Source organism: Corvus hawaiiensis, chromosome 22 (assembly GCF_020740725.1).
Source record: "Corvus hawaiiensis isolate bCorHaw1 chromosome 22, bCorHaw1.pri.cur, whole genome shotgun sequence".
Classification (NCBI taxonomy): Eukaryota; Metazoa; Chordata; class Aves; order Passeriformes; family Corvidae; genus Corvus; species Corvus hawaiiensis.
The window spans coordinates 1,938,263-1,954,561 of record NC_063234.1 but is presented as its reverse complement, the minus strand read 5'-3'; the positions used below and the strand labels follow the sequence as shown (position 1 = coordinate 1,954,561).

At 44.0% G+C, this 16,299-nt stretch overlaps 1 protein-coding gene across 2 annotated transcripts; it reads left to right on the top strand.

Annotated features, from left to right (window-relative positions):
- The first annotated feature begins 4,149 nt into the window (after window positions 1-4,149).
- On the top strand, window positions 4,150-13,640 carry UBE2J2 (ubiquitin conjugating enzyme E2 J2). 2 transcript variants are annotated; one of them, XM_048326486.1, is made up of 7 exons: window positions 4,150-4,282; window positions 5,784-5,914; window positions 6,169-6,209; window positions 7,543-7,645; window positions 7,751-7,889; window positions 8,207-8,287; window positions 10,542-13,640. In XM_048326486.1, exons 2-7 carry the CDS (start codon window positions 5,784-5,786, stop codon window positions 10,824-10,826), a joined length of 780 nt encoding a protein of 259 aa, XP_048182443.1. In that variant the 5' UTR covers window positions 4,150-4,282; the 3' UTR covers window positions 10,827-13,640. The 2 variants fall into 2 exon arrangements, with proteins under 2 accessions (XP_048182443.1, XP_048182444.1); XM_048326487.1 differs by lacking the exon at window positions 4,150-4,282 and adding an exon at window positions 4,768-4,896.
- Window positions 13,641-16,299: the final 2,659 nt, after the last annotated feature.

Below are 16,299 nucleotides of genomic sequence, written 5' to 3'. Positions count from 1 at the left end.
TTTCCTCCATGAGTAACACGGAGTGAGGAGGGCACCTGAACAGCACAAATATTCCTGGTCTGACCTGTCTGATCAGCACCAGCAGAAATCCCCAAACCAACCCCAAAAGGGATGCCTCAGGAGTGGTTTGTGAGCTTGGGGATGCTCTTAGGGACACTTGGGAGTGCCATGACAAAGGGAATGGCTTCAAAGATGGGATATTGGGAAGGAATTCTTGGCTGGGAGGGTGGGGAGGCCCTGGGATGGATTTTCCAGAGGAATTGTGGCTGCCCCATCTGTGGAAAGGTCCAAGGCCAGGTTGGAGCAGCCTGGGGTAGGGGAAGGTGTTGGGGTTGGAGCTGGATGGGCTTTAAGGTCCCTCCAACCCAAACCAGTGAGGGATTCAGTGTCTTCTCACTGGATTGACCCTAAAGGCAGAACTCTACAAATCCTTCACAATATTTTGTTTCAATTCACATCCTGTTTGCCAAGGGGATTTGGACCATTTTCCAGCACATTTAAAGGAAAAGGACCAAAAAACTCCCAGACAAAACAAACAACAAACACAGAAGAAGAGATTTAATTTCCCTACTCACCAGAAGCACAAAAGCAGTGGCAAGAAATCCCCAAATTCCCAACTCTCTTCCAGCAGAGCCTGTAAAAACCCAACTGGGAAGCTGTGAACTCTTGAACTCTTCCCTTCCCTGGCTGTGCAACCTTGGACAAATCTTTTTCCCCCGTCCCTGTTGCTTCACCCATGAGGCAGCCCTGATGACACGGGCAGCATTGTTCAGGGGTTAATTGGTAAATTGTTAATTGGTGTTTGTCCAGAGCCCTGGTGATGTCACCTGCCCTGGGACGGCTTTGCCACTGCTCCGTAATTGCACCAGGACACGTTGGAGTCATTCCACCCTCGTTAAAAAGATGTTTTTATGGGATATTCCTCGAGCTCAGCTGGCATTTGGAGAGGCTGTGCCTGCTCCTGTGTTCTTTGAGATTATTTTGTGCTTTCCAAAGGGTGCTGGGAGCATCAGATCCCAAATTTTTTGGCTTCCAGACATTTCCATGAGCTCCTTGCAGTGCCCATTGCTCAATGTCAAGGACTTTCTTCTCGCTCCAGCAGCACCAGAACATCAGATCTGGAGATTATTTTCACTTCCAGGCCTGTTTGGCAGAGATCTGGAGATCAGGAACACTCGTAATTTGAATTTCCTGTGCAATCCATTTCATTTGCCTCCAGAAGGGAAAGTTTAGAGCCTTTCCCTGCTGTTTTTCCTGACATTCTGAATTTCTTGGAGAGGTGAATTCACTCCTCACACAAGGACTGACTTAAACTACAATACTTTTTGTATTCCTTTTGAAAATTACAATGCCCTGGTTTTCCTCATTATCCCTGGCATTTTTTCCTGGTTTTCTCCATTATCCCTGGCATTTTTGCCAGAGTTTTCCGGCAGGTTTGGGGAGCAAACCTCAAATTCCCATCCTATCCCATGAAAAACCTGGATGTTGATTTTGACTTGATGGATCAGCAGCTCTAGGGATGAACAAAATGGATCCATCCCAGAGTTCAGAGCATCCCTCAGGAGAAAACTCTCCAGGATACTCTGCCATGAATATTCCCTATAAATTGAGAGGTGGGACATCATTCTGTTACTCTCCTCCTGCCTTGCCCTTATTTTAATGTATTTTTGTTATTAAATTGCCCAGAGACCAGGCTGGAAAAGAGAAATTCTGGGAATTATTTGTACCAGTACCTCCAAAATTCTTCTTCAAAGAAGCAGCAGCTCCACAACTGCATCAAAGAGGGGAACTTTTATCCACTCCTGGCTGAAAAATACTGGGATGTGCTCCTGGATTCCGATCCAGCCATTCTGGAGGCATAAAATCAAAAAAACTGATTAGGAGGAGTGGGAGAGCAGGGATTTACAGGGAGTATTTTATCATTGAAAGGCTCAATTCCTGCTGTTAACACTGGAAATTATTCCTTTGGCTCGAGGGAGGGGAGTATTTGCCCAAAAATTGAGGAAAGCAGCTCATTTTGTGAGGGAAACAAAGCCCTGCTCAGCTCAGCAAGGATCTTCTAAATTCTTCTTCTATTCTATTATTCTGCTTTAAACAATTCAGAATATTTTGTCACAAAAACTCGCTATGGAATTCCAACTGATCCCATGAAGAATGATTTTCTGTGAAGATTCCCTGGCTTTGAAGGAAGTTTGGGAATAAAGAAACCCCGGGCATTGGGATGCCTTTGGAAGGGACACATAAATTAATAAATTAATGATGTTTTAATCCCAGGAACTGGGGATGGAGAGCTCAAATGCCATGGGAGAGCACGTGGGAGCAGGGAAAGGCTGCCAGGGAAAGTGATGGAATGTCACAGCAGGTGGCTTTGCACCTCCAGGTGATGTCACTGCCAGGCCACTGATGGCTCCAATTATCCCTTGGGAAAGGCAGGATGGGAGCTGGATCCTCGGGATGGAGCTGCTCAGCCAGCACAGGGGGGATAAATAAGGAAGAGGATGGAGCTTTCCTCTTCCTGAGTCAGGAAAACGCCAGGATCACGCCAGGATCACGCCAGGATCATTTCCTCCCTCCCAGCACCAAGGTCACGCCCGACCTCAGCTCAGGAGAGGAAATCAAAGGAAAAAATGCTCTGATTCCAGCAAAATTATCAGGGATTTAGCAATGCTTGGCTTTAATTGCTGTCATTTAATATGGGTCACCCCAGGCTGGCTGCTGTGCCGCTCAGCCAGGAGGAAAGGGAGGAAATCCCAGCGGGAATGATGCCTGGGAATGTGAACTTGTCCTATAAATGAACAACATTGATTGTTATCATGGCAGCAGCGATGATGGAAAAGAAAGGTGGTGATGATTCACCCAGGTGGGACCTTTGCTCCAGAGAGCTCAGCCTGGGTGACACCAAAGGATGAATCAGTGAAGCTGGATAAATCCAATTATCCCTTCTTTAGACAGGCATTTAGAAAAATGGGAGCTTTGCAACGATTTCCTCGTGCTCAGCGATGAATCAGAGAGACTCAGAGCCCTCCTCTGGCACTCAGAGGGTCAAAGATGTTTATGAGCAAGGTTTGAGTTTCTGTTGAGAAAAAGAAGAATGGAACGGGTTTGGGGGATTCTGGAAAAGAAAACAATTCTGCTAGATAATAATCTATTGTATTTCTGTGACAAAACACTGACCACAGGGAAATTTTTTCAGTAAAAGACACTCTGCTAAAGGAATAAAACCACTCGGGAGGACAAAATCCCAAAAAGAAGAAAAAGAAGACACCTCTAAATTGCTTTTTGGGCAAAGATTAAAGGAGCAATGACTCAGGAGCACTTTATGAGAAATTCGTAACAAAAATTCAAGGAAATGGGGCTATTTCAGACGGGAAAGGTGCTTTAATGCAAATGCCACTGCTCAGAGCTCAGAGCTGGCAGTGATGCATGTCCCATGCACCTGGAACTGGAACGGAATTCACGAAGGCAGGATGTGATTATTTGAAATAACCTCTGTGCTCTTTTGGCCAGGAATCTCTCTTGGGTTGGATGCAAGCTCAGATTTTTTGGGAAATCTGTCCTAGGGCCTCAACACCCCCACAGGGAAGGATTTCTTCCCAGTATCTACCTAAATCTTAACGCCGTTCCCCCTTGTCCTGTCACTCCATGCTCTTGTAAACAGCCTCTCTCCATCTTTCGTTTTATGCACACCGGGAATCCGAGGAAAATATTCAGATTTATAGCAAAAAAAACCGCCTATGGCCAATCCCTCAGGAAAGAAAAATCAGACAACGCCGTGATCCCTTCCAAATACAGCACTGAGCTGGACTCCGATGGTCTTTGTGAGTCCCTCCCCACCCAGCAGTTGTCACAGCCAGAGCTCCGGGAGCGTTTGGACAACGCTCCCATGCCCAGGGTGGGACTGCTGGGCAGGACTCGATCATCCTGCGGCTCCCTTCCAGCTCGGGACGTGCCGCGATCGCGTATTTCTGTCACTTTATATCGCGACAAGGAGCGCGTTCCCCGCGCGGCCTCTCCTCCCCTCAGCGTTTCCCGCCAGGGCGGGACCGGAAGCGGAAGCAGAACCCGCCGCGAGGCCGCGCGCGCGCCCCGGAAGCGCCGCCGCTCCTTCCCGGAAGCGCCGCCCCGCGCCGCCATCTTGGCTGGAGCCGTGAGGGAGCCGCGGCCGCCGCTGCCCGCCCCGCCCGCTCCGCCGCCGTCGCGGCCCGGCCGCCCGCTCCCCGCCTGCCTCCCTCCCTCCGCCGCGGGCAGGAGGGACCGCCCGGGGCCTGGCGGTCGCGGAGAGGTGAGCGGGGCCTGCGCCAGCAGCGAGCGGGGAGGAACGGGCGGGCTGCCTCCCTCTCTCCCCCCCCCCCCCGCCTTTCTCCTTCTCCCTCTCTTTCCCCTTCTCCTTCCCTCCTTTTCCCATCTCACTCCCTTTCTCCCTCTCTTCTTCACTTTCTCTGCACCTTTCCTCTCTCCCTTTCAGTCCCTCCCTTCCTCTTTCCCTTCTTCCCTCCTCCTCTGCTTCCTCTTTCCCCCTTCTCCCTTTCATTCCCTCCCTCCCCTTTTCCTCTTTCCCCCTCTCCCTTTCAGCCCCTCCCTCCTTCTCTCTCCCTCTTTCCCCCCTTTTCCCCCTTTTTCCCCTCTCCCTTTCACTCCCTCCATCCCTCCCCTCCCTCTTTGTCCTCCTGTGCTCCCTCACTTCTGCTCCGTTGTCTTCTTACCCAGATGGGAAAGGAGGATTTGCGGTCGTAGCCCTTTATTTTCCGCCTTTCAGATGTAAATATTCATTCACGTGAGGGTTTGAGGCGTGTTTAAATCCCAATAATTGAAATATTTCGCTGGTTTTTTTGCTGCCCGTGGTGCAGGTGGCTGTGGAGTGGGCATCAGAACGAATAATTGTGTTAAAATAGAAAGGTATTATTTAATTTATATTTTAAAGTCACAGCTGGTTTCTTTAGAGAAAAAAAATCTTTAATTTTTTGATTTCAAGAGGTGTGACTTCAAAAATAAAATACTGTAGGTTGTATCAATGATTTAGAGCAATTCTGGCAAAATTCAGGTTAAACAAATTTATTCTGAGTTGAGGTGGAATATTTGACCACATATAACTGTTACTCATGGGTTAAAAGTTCTTTTTAAAATACATTTTGCCTATTTGTAATAGAGAGGGCTATAGAAATTTAATAATATGTCATACTGGAGACATTGCTTTGTGTTTTCATTTATTTCTGCCTGAATTTCCTTGTGTAAAATCAAATAACTCCCCAAACTCCTGAGGGGAAAGTTAATTAAATAGCAGCTGTTAATTAGTGTGTGTTCTGTAGGTGAGTTATAAGGGATAATGCTTCCTTTGTCCTGTAATTCAGCAGGGAATTTCCTCCTCTCACCCTGAAGTTTTATTTATTTACCTGGGAGAGAATCATCAGAAATTCAAAATCCTTCACTCCCAAGTCAGGTTCTTGTTTGTTATTCATTTCAGAGAACTGGGTGTGTTAAAACAGTAAAAACAGCAGATGAATTTAATTTAGAACAAGGGTAAATTTATAATTATTTGCTCCAAAAGGCCTTTAGGACAGAAAGGAATGGAGTAAAATATCCCAAGTTGGAAGGGATCCCAAGGATCACCCAGTTCACTTAGGGTTTTGTTATTAAGATTTTATGTGATTCTTGCTCCTTAAAACCCAAGATAATTTAATTTATATTTCAAATACAATCCATAAAGTGAGTTCTGCACAAATCTGGAGCAGTGTCCATGAACTTCTGTGTCTGTTCAAATGCTATTTATTAATTGTTTTGATTAGATGAGCAACAACAGCAATAAGAGAGCACCAACCACAGCAACCCAGAGGCTGAAACAAGACTACCTGAGGATTAAAAAAGATCCAGTGCCTTACATCTGTGCAGAGCCCCTCCCATCCAATATCCTGGAATGGTAGGAATTGGGGAGGGAATTGGGGTGGGAATTGGGGTGGATGGTTCCTCACTCAAGGACAGAACAAGATTTTCAAGTCTGGCTCCCTCTGTCCTTGAGTTTGGGGAGGTGGAAAAGGAAACTTTGGCTGAGGTTGATCCTGATTTTTTTTTTTTTTTTTTTGGATTTTGATGGCTTTGTGTGGTTGGGATTGATCCTGGGGTTTTTTTGGGATATTGTGTGGTTTCCCAGTGTTCCATTTCCCTTTTTTCCAGGCACTACGTGGTGCGAGGGCCTGAGCTGACCCCCTATGAAGGTAAAGCCCTGCCTGTGGTGTTTGCATGGAAATTCAGGAATTCCAGGGGGGTGGGAAGAGGCAGAATAATCCCACTAAAAAGAGCTCCAAAAACTTCCAGTGCCAGTTCAGAGCTATGGGAAAGAGATAAAGAAACAGTGATGCTGCTGTCAATCATTTTCCTGTTATCGAGGGCTTTAATAAAATAAAATTTAGGTTAAACTGAAGACAAATATTCTTATTAAATTTCATTATGTTTTACAGCAAACATTCTCTAATTTATGACAAAGATAATCTCAAAATTCCCATTTTTACCACAGAAATGTTCTCAGTGAACTGAGATTAAAATTCTGTTTTGGAATTTTTCTGCAGAAAGGTTGAAATGTAAAAGCCTCATTGATCTGTTGTAGTCACAGAATTCACAGTGGCTTCTGGAGCCTCTCAAAAATGCCTTTGGAATTTGGATTCTTCAGTTAATTCCTAGAAAAATGACCAGTTTGTGTTGGATTAAATATATTTTGGCTGGTTTTCCTTAAATATATCCTAGCCTGGACAGCAGAAAACCCTGTTTGTAAGAGAGAATGTGAGGAAATTCCTGCAGAGTAAATCCAGAGCAGGTTTGGATGATTATCCCTGAGTTTTAGAGGTCCAGGATGAAAAGTTTGGTTTCTTTAGTGAGAGGGGGAGAAGGAATTAGGCAGAGGGGTTTATTTAACCCATTTTTGTGTGGTTTGGGAGGAGGAATGAATCAGAGGGGTTTATTTAACCCATTTTTGGGTAGTTTAGGAGAAGGAATGAATCAGAGGGGTTTATTTAACCCATTTTTGGGTAGTTTAGGAGAAGGAATAAATCAGAGGGGTTTATTTAACCCATTTTTGGGTGGTTTGGGAGGAGGAATAAATCAGAGGTGTTTATTTAACCCATTTTTGGGGTAGTTTAGGAGAAGGAATAAATCAGAGGGGTTTATTTAACCCATTTTTGGGGTAGTTTAGGAGAAGGAATGAATCAGAGGGGTTTATTTAACCCATTTTTGGGGTAGTTTAGGAGAAGGAATAAATCAGAGGGGTTTATTTAACCCATTTTTGGGGTAGTTTAGGAGAAGGAATGAATCAGAGGGGTTTATTTAACCCATTTTTGGGGTAGTTTAGGAGAAGGAATAAATCAGAGGGGTTTATTTAACCCATTTTTGGGGTAGTTTAGGAGAAGGAATAAATCAGAGGGGTTTATTTAACCCATTTTTGGGTATTTTAGGAGGAGGAATAAATCAGAGGGGTTTATTTAACCCATTTTTGGGGTAGTTTAGGACTTGATCTTGATGCCCAAGCAGTGACTGCCCTCTCTCTGTGTGCTGCAGGTGGATATTACCATGGAAAACTAATATTCCCCCGAGAATTCCCCTTCAAACCTCCTAGTATTTATATGATTACACCCAATGGAAGGTTTAAGTGTAACACAAGGTAAGGACTTCCTTCCACCTCTTCAGCAATTCCAGCTCTGTGCACAACTCCCCAGCATTCCCATGGCCAATCCAACCCTCTCTGTGCCTGGTTGTTGTTTTTAAGGTTGTGTCTTTCCATCACGGATTTCCACCCGGATACCTGGAATCCAGCCTGGTCAGTGTCCACAATCCTGACAGGCCTCCTCAGTTTTATGGTGGAGAAAGGCCCCACCCTGGGCAGCATCGAGACATCCGAGTTCACAGTGAGTTCCAGAGGCTGGGATGGGCTTTTGGGGGAAGCTTTGGGAATTTGGGATGTCTCAGGGATAAAGCGTGGTTGGGATTTTGTTCCTCTTTCCAGCCTCTAGCGCAGAGCCCTGATCCCACAGGAACAACAATTAACATAATTTATGCCTATAAACATATATTTTAGTGAATAATACTCAGAAATTTGATGTTTTAAGTGTTACAAACCGCTTGGCTGCAGGTTTGCACCGTTCCTGTGGGGAATCAGGGGTTGAATTGAAACATAGTGATTTAATTTTCATGCAATTGCTGATAATCTGTGTTTCCTCCCCAGAAAAGGCAGCTGGCTGCACAGAGCTTAGCATTTAATTTAAAAGATAAAGTCTTCTGTGAGCTCTTCCCTGAAGTGGTGGAGGTAAGGGAATGTTCATTCATCATTCATTATCCCTACAATAATTCAGTTTTCTGTGCTGCTTCAGCTTCTCCTGGTCAGGATTTTCCCAGACTGGAGCTTCATTTGTTAATCTTGGAAACCTTTTAAAAGGTGTTAATTATTTATTAGAAGAGCCTTTTTCCAGGTTTTTCCTTATCCCTGAGCTGTGTGGGATTTCAGATTTGATTCCTCTCTTCCTGTTCCTAAAGGAGTTCACAAAGCTCTGATTTACGACCCATTCTCCCTCTGTTGTCTTTTGGAAGAGAAAAGCTTTTTCTCTGTTTCCTTTCTTCCTCAGGCAGAAAGAACTAGAAATGGAAGGGTTTAATTGTGTTTTCTTAGCATTTCCAAAAATGCCAGAGGATGGGAGATGCTTCCTGGTGAACTGAAGGCAGCAGGAGATATTTTAACATGGAATACTTGGAGTCCTAATCCTAAACTCCTCTAATTGCTTCCTTAATTTTTTTTTTAATGTCTTGTGTTCAAACCAATCTGGACACACAAGAACTTGACATTTCTGAAAAAAAGTCTTAAAAACGAAAAATAAAGTGGGCAAAATTTTGACCAGTGATTGTTGGTGTCAAGCACTGAATTTGGTCATTTTGGAGGAGTTGGGGAACTCTTGGTACAATTGAAACACAGTTAATTTATGACAATTAAAGAAGTGTTCCATATAAATGTATTACAATTAAAGAACTGTTCCATATAAATGTATTACAATTAGAGAAAATACCTTATAAATGTATTACAATTAAAGAACTGCTCCATATAAATGTATTACAATTAGAGAAATTACCCTATAAATTTATTACAGTTAAAGAACTGTTTACATAAATTTATTCTATTTAAGAACTGTTCAGTATAAATTTATGACAATTAAAGAACTGTACCTTATAAATTTCTGGAAGAACTTGTGTTCTGATTTCTCCACTTCCCACCACTGAGCTTTCTTTAATCTTGATCATTTCTTTAAACCTTTAATCATTGATTGGGAAGCTTCTCCCTTCCCTGTGCAGGAGATAAAAGCACCCAAATCATCCCAACTTCCACTTCCATTGAATTTTCTCTTTCCCTCTGCAGAGGATGAAACAAGAGCACCCAAATCACCACGACTTCCACTTCTCACCATTCAGTTTTCTCTTTCCCTCTGCAGAGGATGAAACAAAAGCATCCAAATCACCACAACTTCCACTTCTCACCACTGAATTTTCTCTTTCCCTCTGCAGAGGATGAAACAAAAGCACCCAACTGCTCCAGGAAGTGCAGTTGGCCTTCAGGAAGGCAAAACCACTTTGGAATCAGTGGGAATTCCCACATCCAGCATTGGTTTGGAGTTGTTCACTTTGTAGCTTTTCATTTTGGGAGGGAAATTGTAACAGTTCATTCTCATCCAACTTCCTCTTCTCACCACTGAATTTCCTCTTTCCCTCTGCAGAGGATGAAACAAAAGCACCCAAATCACAACAACTTCCACTTCTCACCACTGAATTTTGTCTTTCCCTGTGCAGGAGATGAAACAAAAGCATCCAAATCACCACAACTTCCACTTCTCACCACTGAGTTTTGTCTTTCCCTGTGCAGGAGATGAAACAAAGGCATCCAACTGCTTCAGGAAGGCAAAACCACTTCGGAATCAGTGGGAATTCCCACATCCAGCATTGGTTTGGAGTTGTTCACTTTGGAGCTTCTCATTTTGGGAGGGAAATTGTAACAGTTCATTCTCATCCAACTTCCTCTTCTCACCACTGAATTTCCTCTTTCCCTCTGCAGAGGATGAAACCAAATCACCACAACTCCTCACCACTGAATTTTCTCTTTCCCTCTGCAGAGAATGAAACAAAAACATCCAAATCACCACAACTTCCACTTCTCACCACTGAATTTTGTCTTTCCCTGTGCAGGAGATGAAACAAAAGCATCCAAATCACAACAACTTCCACTTCTCACCACTGAATTTTGTCTTTCCCTGTGCAGGAGATGAAACAAAGGCATCCAACTGCTTCAGGAAGGCAAAACCACTTTGGAATCAGTGGGAATTCCCACATCCAGCATTGGTTTGGAGTTGTTCACTTTGGAGCTTTTCATTTTGGGAGGGAAATTGTAACAGTTCATTCTCATCCAACTTCCTCTTCTCACCACTGAATTTCCTCTTTCCCTCTGCAGAGAATGAAACAAAAACACCCAAATCACCACAACTTCCACTTCTCACCACTGAATTTCCTCTTTCCCTCTGCAGGAGATCAAACAAAAGCAGAAAGCACAGGAAGAGCTGAGCTCCAGACCGCCCTCGCTGCCTCTCCCCGATGTTGTTCCGGATGGGGATGCCCACTTTGGGCAGAATGGGCACCCCCTGCTGAACGGGCACGTGCCCCTGGCCCCTGCCCACCCCGCCGGGCTCCAGCAGCCCCACAGGAACCACGGACTCTTGGGAGGAGCCCTGGCGAACTTGTTTGTCATCGTGGGCTTTGCAGCCTTTGCCTACACAGTCAAGTACGTCCTGAGGAGCATAGCACAAGAGTGAGGGGACAAAAACACCCCCAAAAGACCAAATTTTAGTGGTAGTTGGCTCTGGCACTGGGATAAAATTTGGGATTTGTTGCCATGGGGTTGCGTTGGGAGTTTGGGTGAAGCGGATTTTGCTGCTGGCTGAGAAGTCAAAGCATTATTGATGAGACACTACATTTTTAGTGCTTTGATTTGTAGAGTTCTCCTCCCATCTGTGGTTTGAAATTGGGAAATCTTCAGCGCATACTTTTTACTCCATTGAATTTTTAAAAATCCCATCGTTCCTGCATCTTTTATTTTCCTTAGGGAAGAGGTTGGACAGGTGGGCAGGGATCCAAACAGAGATTCCACGTGGACTTGGGAAAAGGGGTTGGTGAATATTGATTTTACAGGAAATTTGGTTTCTTTTAATTTCAAATAAAATGCCCATCCTCGCATATCTAGTCAGTAGTGATTAGATGAGTGGGAAAAACAACACCAAATGTGTCAAATGCGTTGTCAAAATTGTCACAACATCACTGCAGGTTTTCTTTGGCCTCCAGGAAATGCAGTTGGCCATCAGCAAGGCAAAAAAATAACAAAAACAACAACTTTGGAATCAGTGGGAATTCCCACATCCAGTGTTGGTTTGGAGTTGTTCACTTTGGAGCTTTTCATTTTGGGAGGGAAATTGTAACAGTTCATTCTCATCACGAGGGGCCACTGGTGAAACAAAGAATAAAAGTGCACCCACCCCATGGAGAGAGTTGGTTGTGTGTTCCAAAAATCTGCATTTTTTGGCTCTGGGGATGGAGGGAACAGCACCTGGGAAGGGAAAAATTCCAATTATTTCAGTGGGAATAACGAAGCAGCTCCCTCAGAGGCAGCTGAGTTTGTGTAAAGCTTTCAATTTCATTCCACTTCAAGTTTTGCTTAAACTCTTTAAAACCATCAAATCCCCACCCCAAAATTCATCTGCTGAGGGAAAACCTTCAGTTTAGTTCCACTTGCTTCAAGTTTTGCTTCAAGTCTTAAAAAAAAAACAACCCCAACCCCAAAATTCATCTGGGATTCTGGAAATATTTTGCCTTCGACCCCAAATTTCATTGGAAAATCTGGAAATATTTTCCTTTTAGGTGTGATTCCCTCACACTTCCCCTTCAGGTGTTGTTAAATGAAATACTGAGGTTTCATTCACTGTATCCAACACTAAACTTCCCAAATCTGTCTGAATTTTTTTCTTTTTTAATTCAGTTTGCTTGATTTTTTTTTTTTAATTCATTTTCTCCAAATGCTTTGTTTTAGAGGCAAACTTGGTTGTGCCTTCCAGAAGTGACAAAACCCCCACAAAAAGGGTCCTAACAGGGCTAAACCCCCTGAATTTCATGGTAAAGTCTTATTTGAATGATTCTAAAAAGCCCCAAATAAATAATTCCTCATGTGTTTAAGAATCTTCTCAGAACTGCTTTATTTTCCCTTCCAGATTTCTTCTTTTTTAGCTTCTCCTTGAGGAATTTTAAGCAAAAAATCTCCCAAACCCCTGAATTTTGAAGCAAAACTCGTGAGGCAGAACTCAGAGCATCCCAAAACGTCACCAGTTCCCTGCTCTAGGTAGGAATCCCCAAAATTAGAACAGAGATTAGAAAATCTTCACTAAAAAAATTCCTAAATCTGATTTTCCTGACTTCAGGATGTGGGAAAAAAAGCTAGGTTTTAAAATAGGTGTATAAATCCTTGATTATTTATTTTCTTACCAAATCTTAATTTATTACTTGTCTTTTTTTTTTTTTTTTTTTTTTTAATTTACCTCTTTTGCTTGACCAGCTCTTGGAAAAGCTGTGCTGGGAAGAGTGGGAATGTCCTGGTTTTCCTGCAGGGCTGGGATTTTCAGGCTGGCTTTGGTTTTTTCCCTGATTTTTTCTCCAAGCAGAAGCACCTGGAGCTGAGATTTTAACCCCTCTCAGTCCTTTTTGTGTTCTCCCACTGCCTTTTCCTGCCTTTTTCCATTGCTGATCCACCTTTATCCTCTCCCATGGAAATTTTTATCCACAAAAAAAAGTCCCCAAAAGGAGGCTTTGGGAGCAGCTTTTGGGACCTGTTCCTAACCAAGCTCAAAGAAAAATCCCTGGAAAAAGTGAATAAAAGGCTTTTTATGACATAAAAAAAATGGGATTTAAGCTACACCTGAAGGTGGATCCTGTTTTTAGGGAGTGGAAAATCGGGAACAAAATTCCTTTGGTGAAACCTTGGACATGCTGTGGGGTTGGTTTGGGTTTGTTTTTTTTTTTTTTTCCCTAAAAATGGGTTGTATTTAAAGGCCAAAATTCCAACTGCAGATTTATTTTTAATTCCCTGGATTTGGAGGAAGACTTGAGAATCATTCCAGGTGCCATTTGTGGGATGCTGGGAGCAATCCCTGTGGATTCCAGGAGTTTGATCCAGCTCCTTGCCTTTGGGAATGGAATCTTTATTCCCTTTTTTTGGGGGGGTTGTGTTCTCCTGAGAGTGCAGGATCTCAGCTTCCTGTTCCCAAAGCATGGAGGAAAAATTCCCATGCCCTGTAATTAAATTCAAATTTCCCTCTCAGGATATAATCTTGGAATAAATCCTTGACTTCCATGCTGCAATTCCATGGATTTCTGTAAAATTGGTATAATTTGATGGTTGGGAGCTTTCCCACATTTAAGAACTCTTCATTTTTTAATTAAAAAATCCTGGATTTTTGGGAAGTTCTCCCCTTTTCCCTGCAGGTTCCAAGGTCATGGAAGTTCCCTCGCTCCAGGAATGTCCCGAGGAGTGGGAATGGCTGCATTGTAATGTTTGTTCATAATAAACGTCCATGAGAAATTAACTTTGTGGGGCTGTTCTTGGGAAAAAAATCCTTGGGAAGAAATGGAATTGGGAATATTTCAGTTCATTAATATAGAAATATAAATATATGGATGAAAAAACAGCATTTTTCCTGATTTTTTTTCCCTTTCCAGTTGGATTTTCCATCCCTTCAATGTCTCAGTGTCTTTTCTTCACCTGCCCATTTATAATTCCAATTATTCCCTTAAACCTTGTGTTCCTAAAGGTAATTTTGGAATAGATTTGAATACTTTCTGCTAATCATTATTAATTTCTACTAATAATTATTGGCAATTAACGGTTAATTTGTCAGGGAGGGAAATTCCGAACGAGGTGATGCCGTTTGCATGGAAAAAATGTTATTCTGAAAGCAGGAAAATCACATTTCCAGTGGAAAAATCACCCCCACAGGAAAAGGAATGAATTTAATAGAAACTCCAAGCATTCCCATATTCCTACAAATTGTTTTCCGAGCCATGAGTGAGGAGGGTTCATTAGGATTAATTGGGAATTCTTAATTAGCGCTGAAAGCTTTGCCCCACCCCGGTTCTTTCCTATTTGGAGCGAGAGAAACTTGGGAGCCGCAGGGATTTTTTTCCCGTTTTTCCGGGAATTTCGGTGGTTTTGGGGATTGGCCACGAGGTGGCGCGGCCGCGTCGGGATTCGGGGATGGAGCGGGGTCTTTTTGGAATTCTGGAATATCCTGAGCTGGGAATGATCCCGAGGATCATGGATCCAGCTCCTGCTCCCACCAATCGCACCCTGTGCATCCCTGGGAGCGTTGTCCCAACGTTCCTGGAGCTCTGGCAGCCTTGGGAATGTCACCATTCCCTGGGGAGCCTTTCTATGGGATTAGCAAAAAATCCTGGAATGTTTTGGGTTGGAGGGAGTTTAAATCCCAGCCATTCCCACCCCATCCAAGGGCAGGGACCTCCCACTATCCCGGGCTGCTCCAAGCTGGCCTTGGACACTCGCAGGGATGGGGCAGCCACAGCTTCTCTGGGAATCCCATCCCAGGGAAGAGTTTATTCCCTGCTCCTGATCTTTATGGAGCAGGACTTGGGGTTTGTGTCAGCCACTGGTTTCAAAAATCCCCATCTCCGTGCCAAGGATTGGGAATTGTTTGATAAATCTCCAATAAATAACTGGGAAAATCCCACCCTTTGCACTTTTTCCCTTTGGAGATTATTCCCTGCATAGGTCAGGCCTATCCTGAGGCAAATGGGAATTGCAGAAGCAGGGATTGAAGGATCAGAGCTCAATTTCTTCCTGACTTTTCATTCCTCTGGCTCCACACAATTTTTCCAAGGCCGGGATTCCCATTTTCCCACCGTTTGGAAACGTTCCTGTGGCTCCTTGTAGGATTTTCTCCACTTCCACCCTGTCCTGGTGCAGAATTGATGTTGTTCCCTTCTTCCTCATTCCCATTTTTCCTGTGGTGATGCTGAGCTCAGAGAAGGATTTATTTCTCTTCCATGGAATCATGGAATCTGTTCAGGTTGGAAAACACCTTTAGGATCATCCAATCCAACCTGAACCACATCCCCAGGTGCCACATCCACGTTTTTTTAGGGATGGCGATTCCACCACTTCCCTGCCCAGCCTGATCCAATGCTTTACAACCCTTCCTGTGGGAAAAAACTTCCCAAATATCCAATTTTAACCTTCCTTGGAACACCTTGAGGTTGCTTCCACTCATCCTGAGAGAAGGGATCAACCCCCAGTTCCTGTGAGCTCCTGGACTTGCTGTGTTATAAAAGGACAACATCGGAATTCCCCTAAAAGGACATCAGAATTCCCCAATTCTTTTGGAAGCTGGATGCTTCAAAGCTGGGATGTGCCCAACAATTCCCTCCAGGTGCTCTGGAATAGGAGGCTGGAAGGGAGGCACCACTTATTCCAGCCCAAAATAGGGAAAAGGATGTTTGGGATGCAGCTCCAACCCCTCCATCCCCCCAGGAGCAGCCAGAACTCTCCCAAACACAGCCAGGATTGATTTTCCCTAAATCCACGCTGGGATTTGGCTCTGGGAATGGCAAAGCTGAGCCTGGAGCTGCCTTTTCCCAATCCCTGGCTGGGGAGTGTGGAGCTGTCAGGCTGTTTAGCCGGGATCTGACGGATTATCCCATTAATGTGTCATCGGGAGCACTCGGACAAATTCAGGGCTTGTCTACAACCAACCTGGAAAAAACCCAGCCTGGAGTATGGGAAGGCGCCAAAGAAAGTTAAATATTATTAACAAATCAAGGCTGCCACGTACTTTTCATGGAATGTGAGCTGCTCGGGGGAGGGGTGAGGTGCTCTTAACTCTTGGGCTGCTGGGGAGCTTCCCTTTGGGATTTGTTCCTGTTCCCAAATCCCAATTTTCCCCAGAGATGCTGTAAAAATTTATTTTAAATTTCATTTTTTTTCCCTCTACGTCTCGATTTTGTGCTCGGATTGTTTCGCGTTTCCCCGAGTTACAGATCCAGAGTTTTGCTCCTGATCCACAAAGTTTTCCTGCTGATCCACAGATCCAGAGCTTTGCTCCCAATCCACCCTGCAAAATCCAAGGAAAACCACACTGACCATTATCCCTCGGATTACACAATTTATGGTAAAGGAATTGCCAAAATAAAGCAAAGTTTTTTGCTTGCTGGCCACAGAAAGGGCTTCAAATT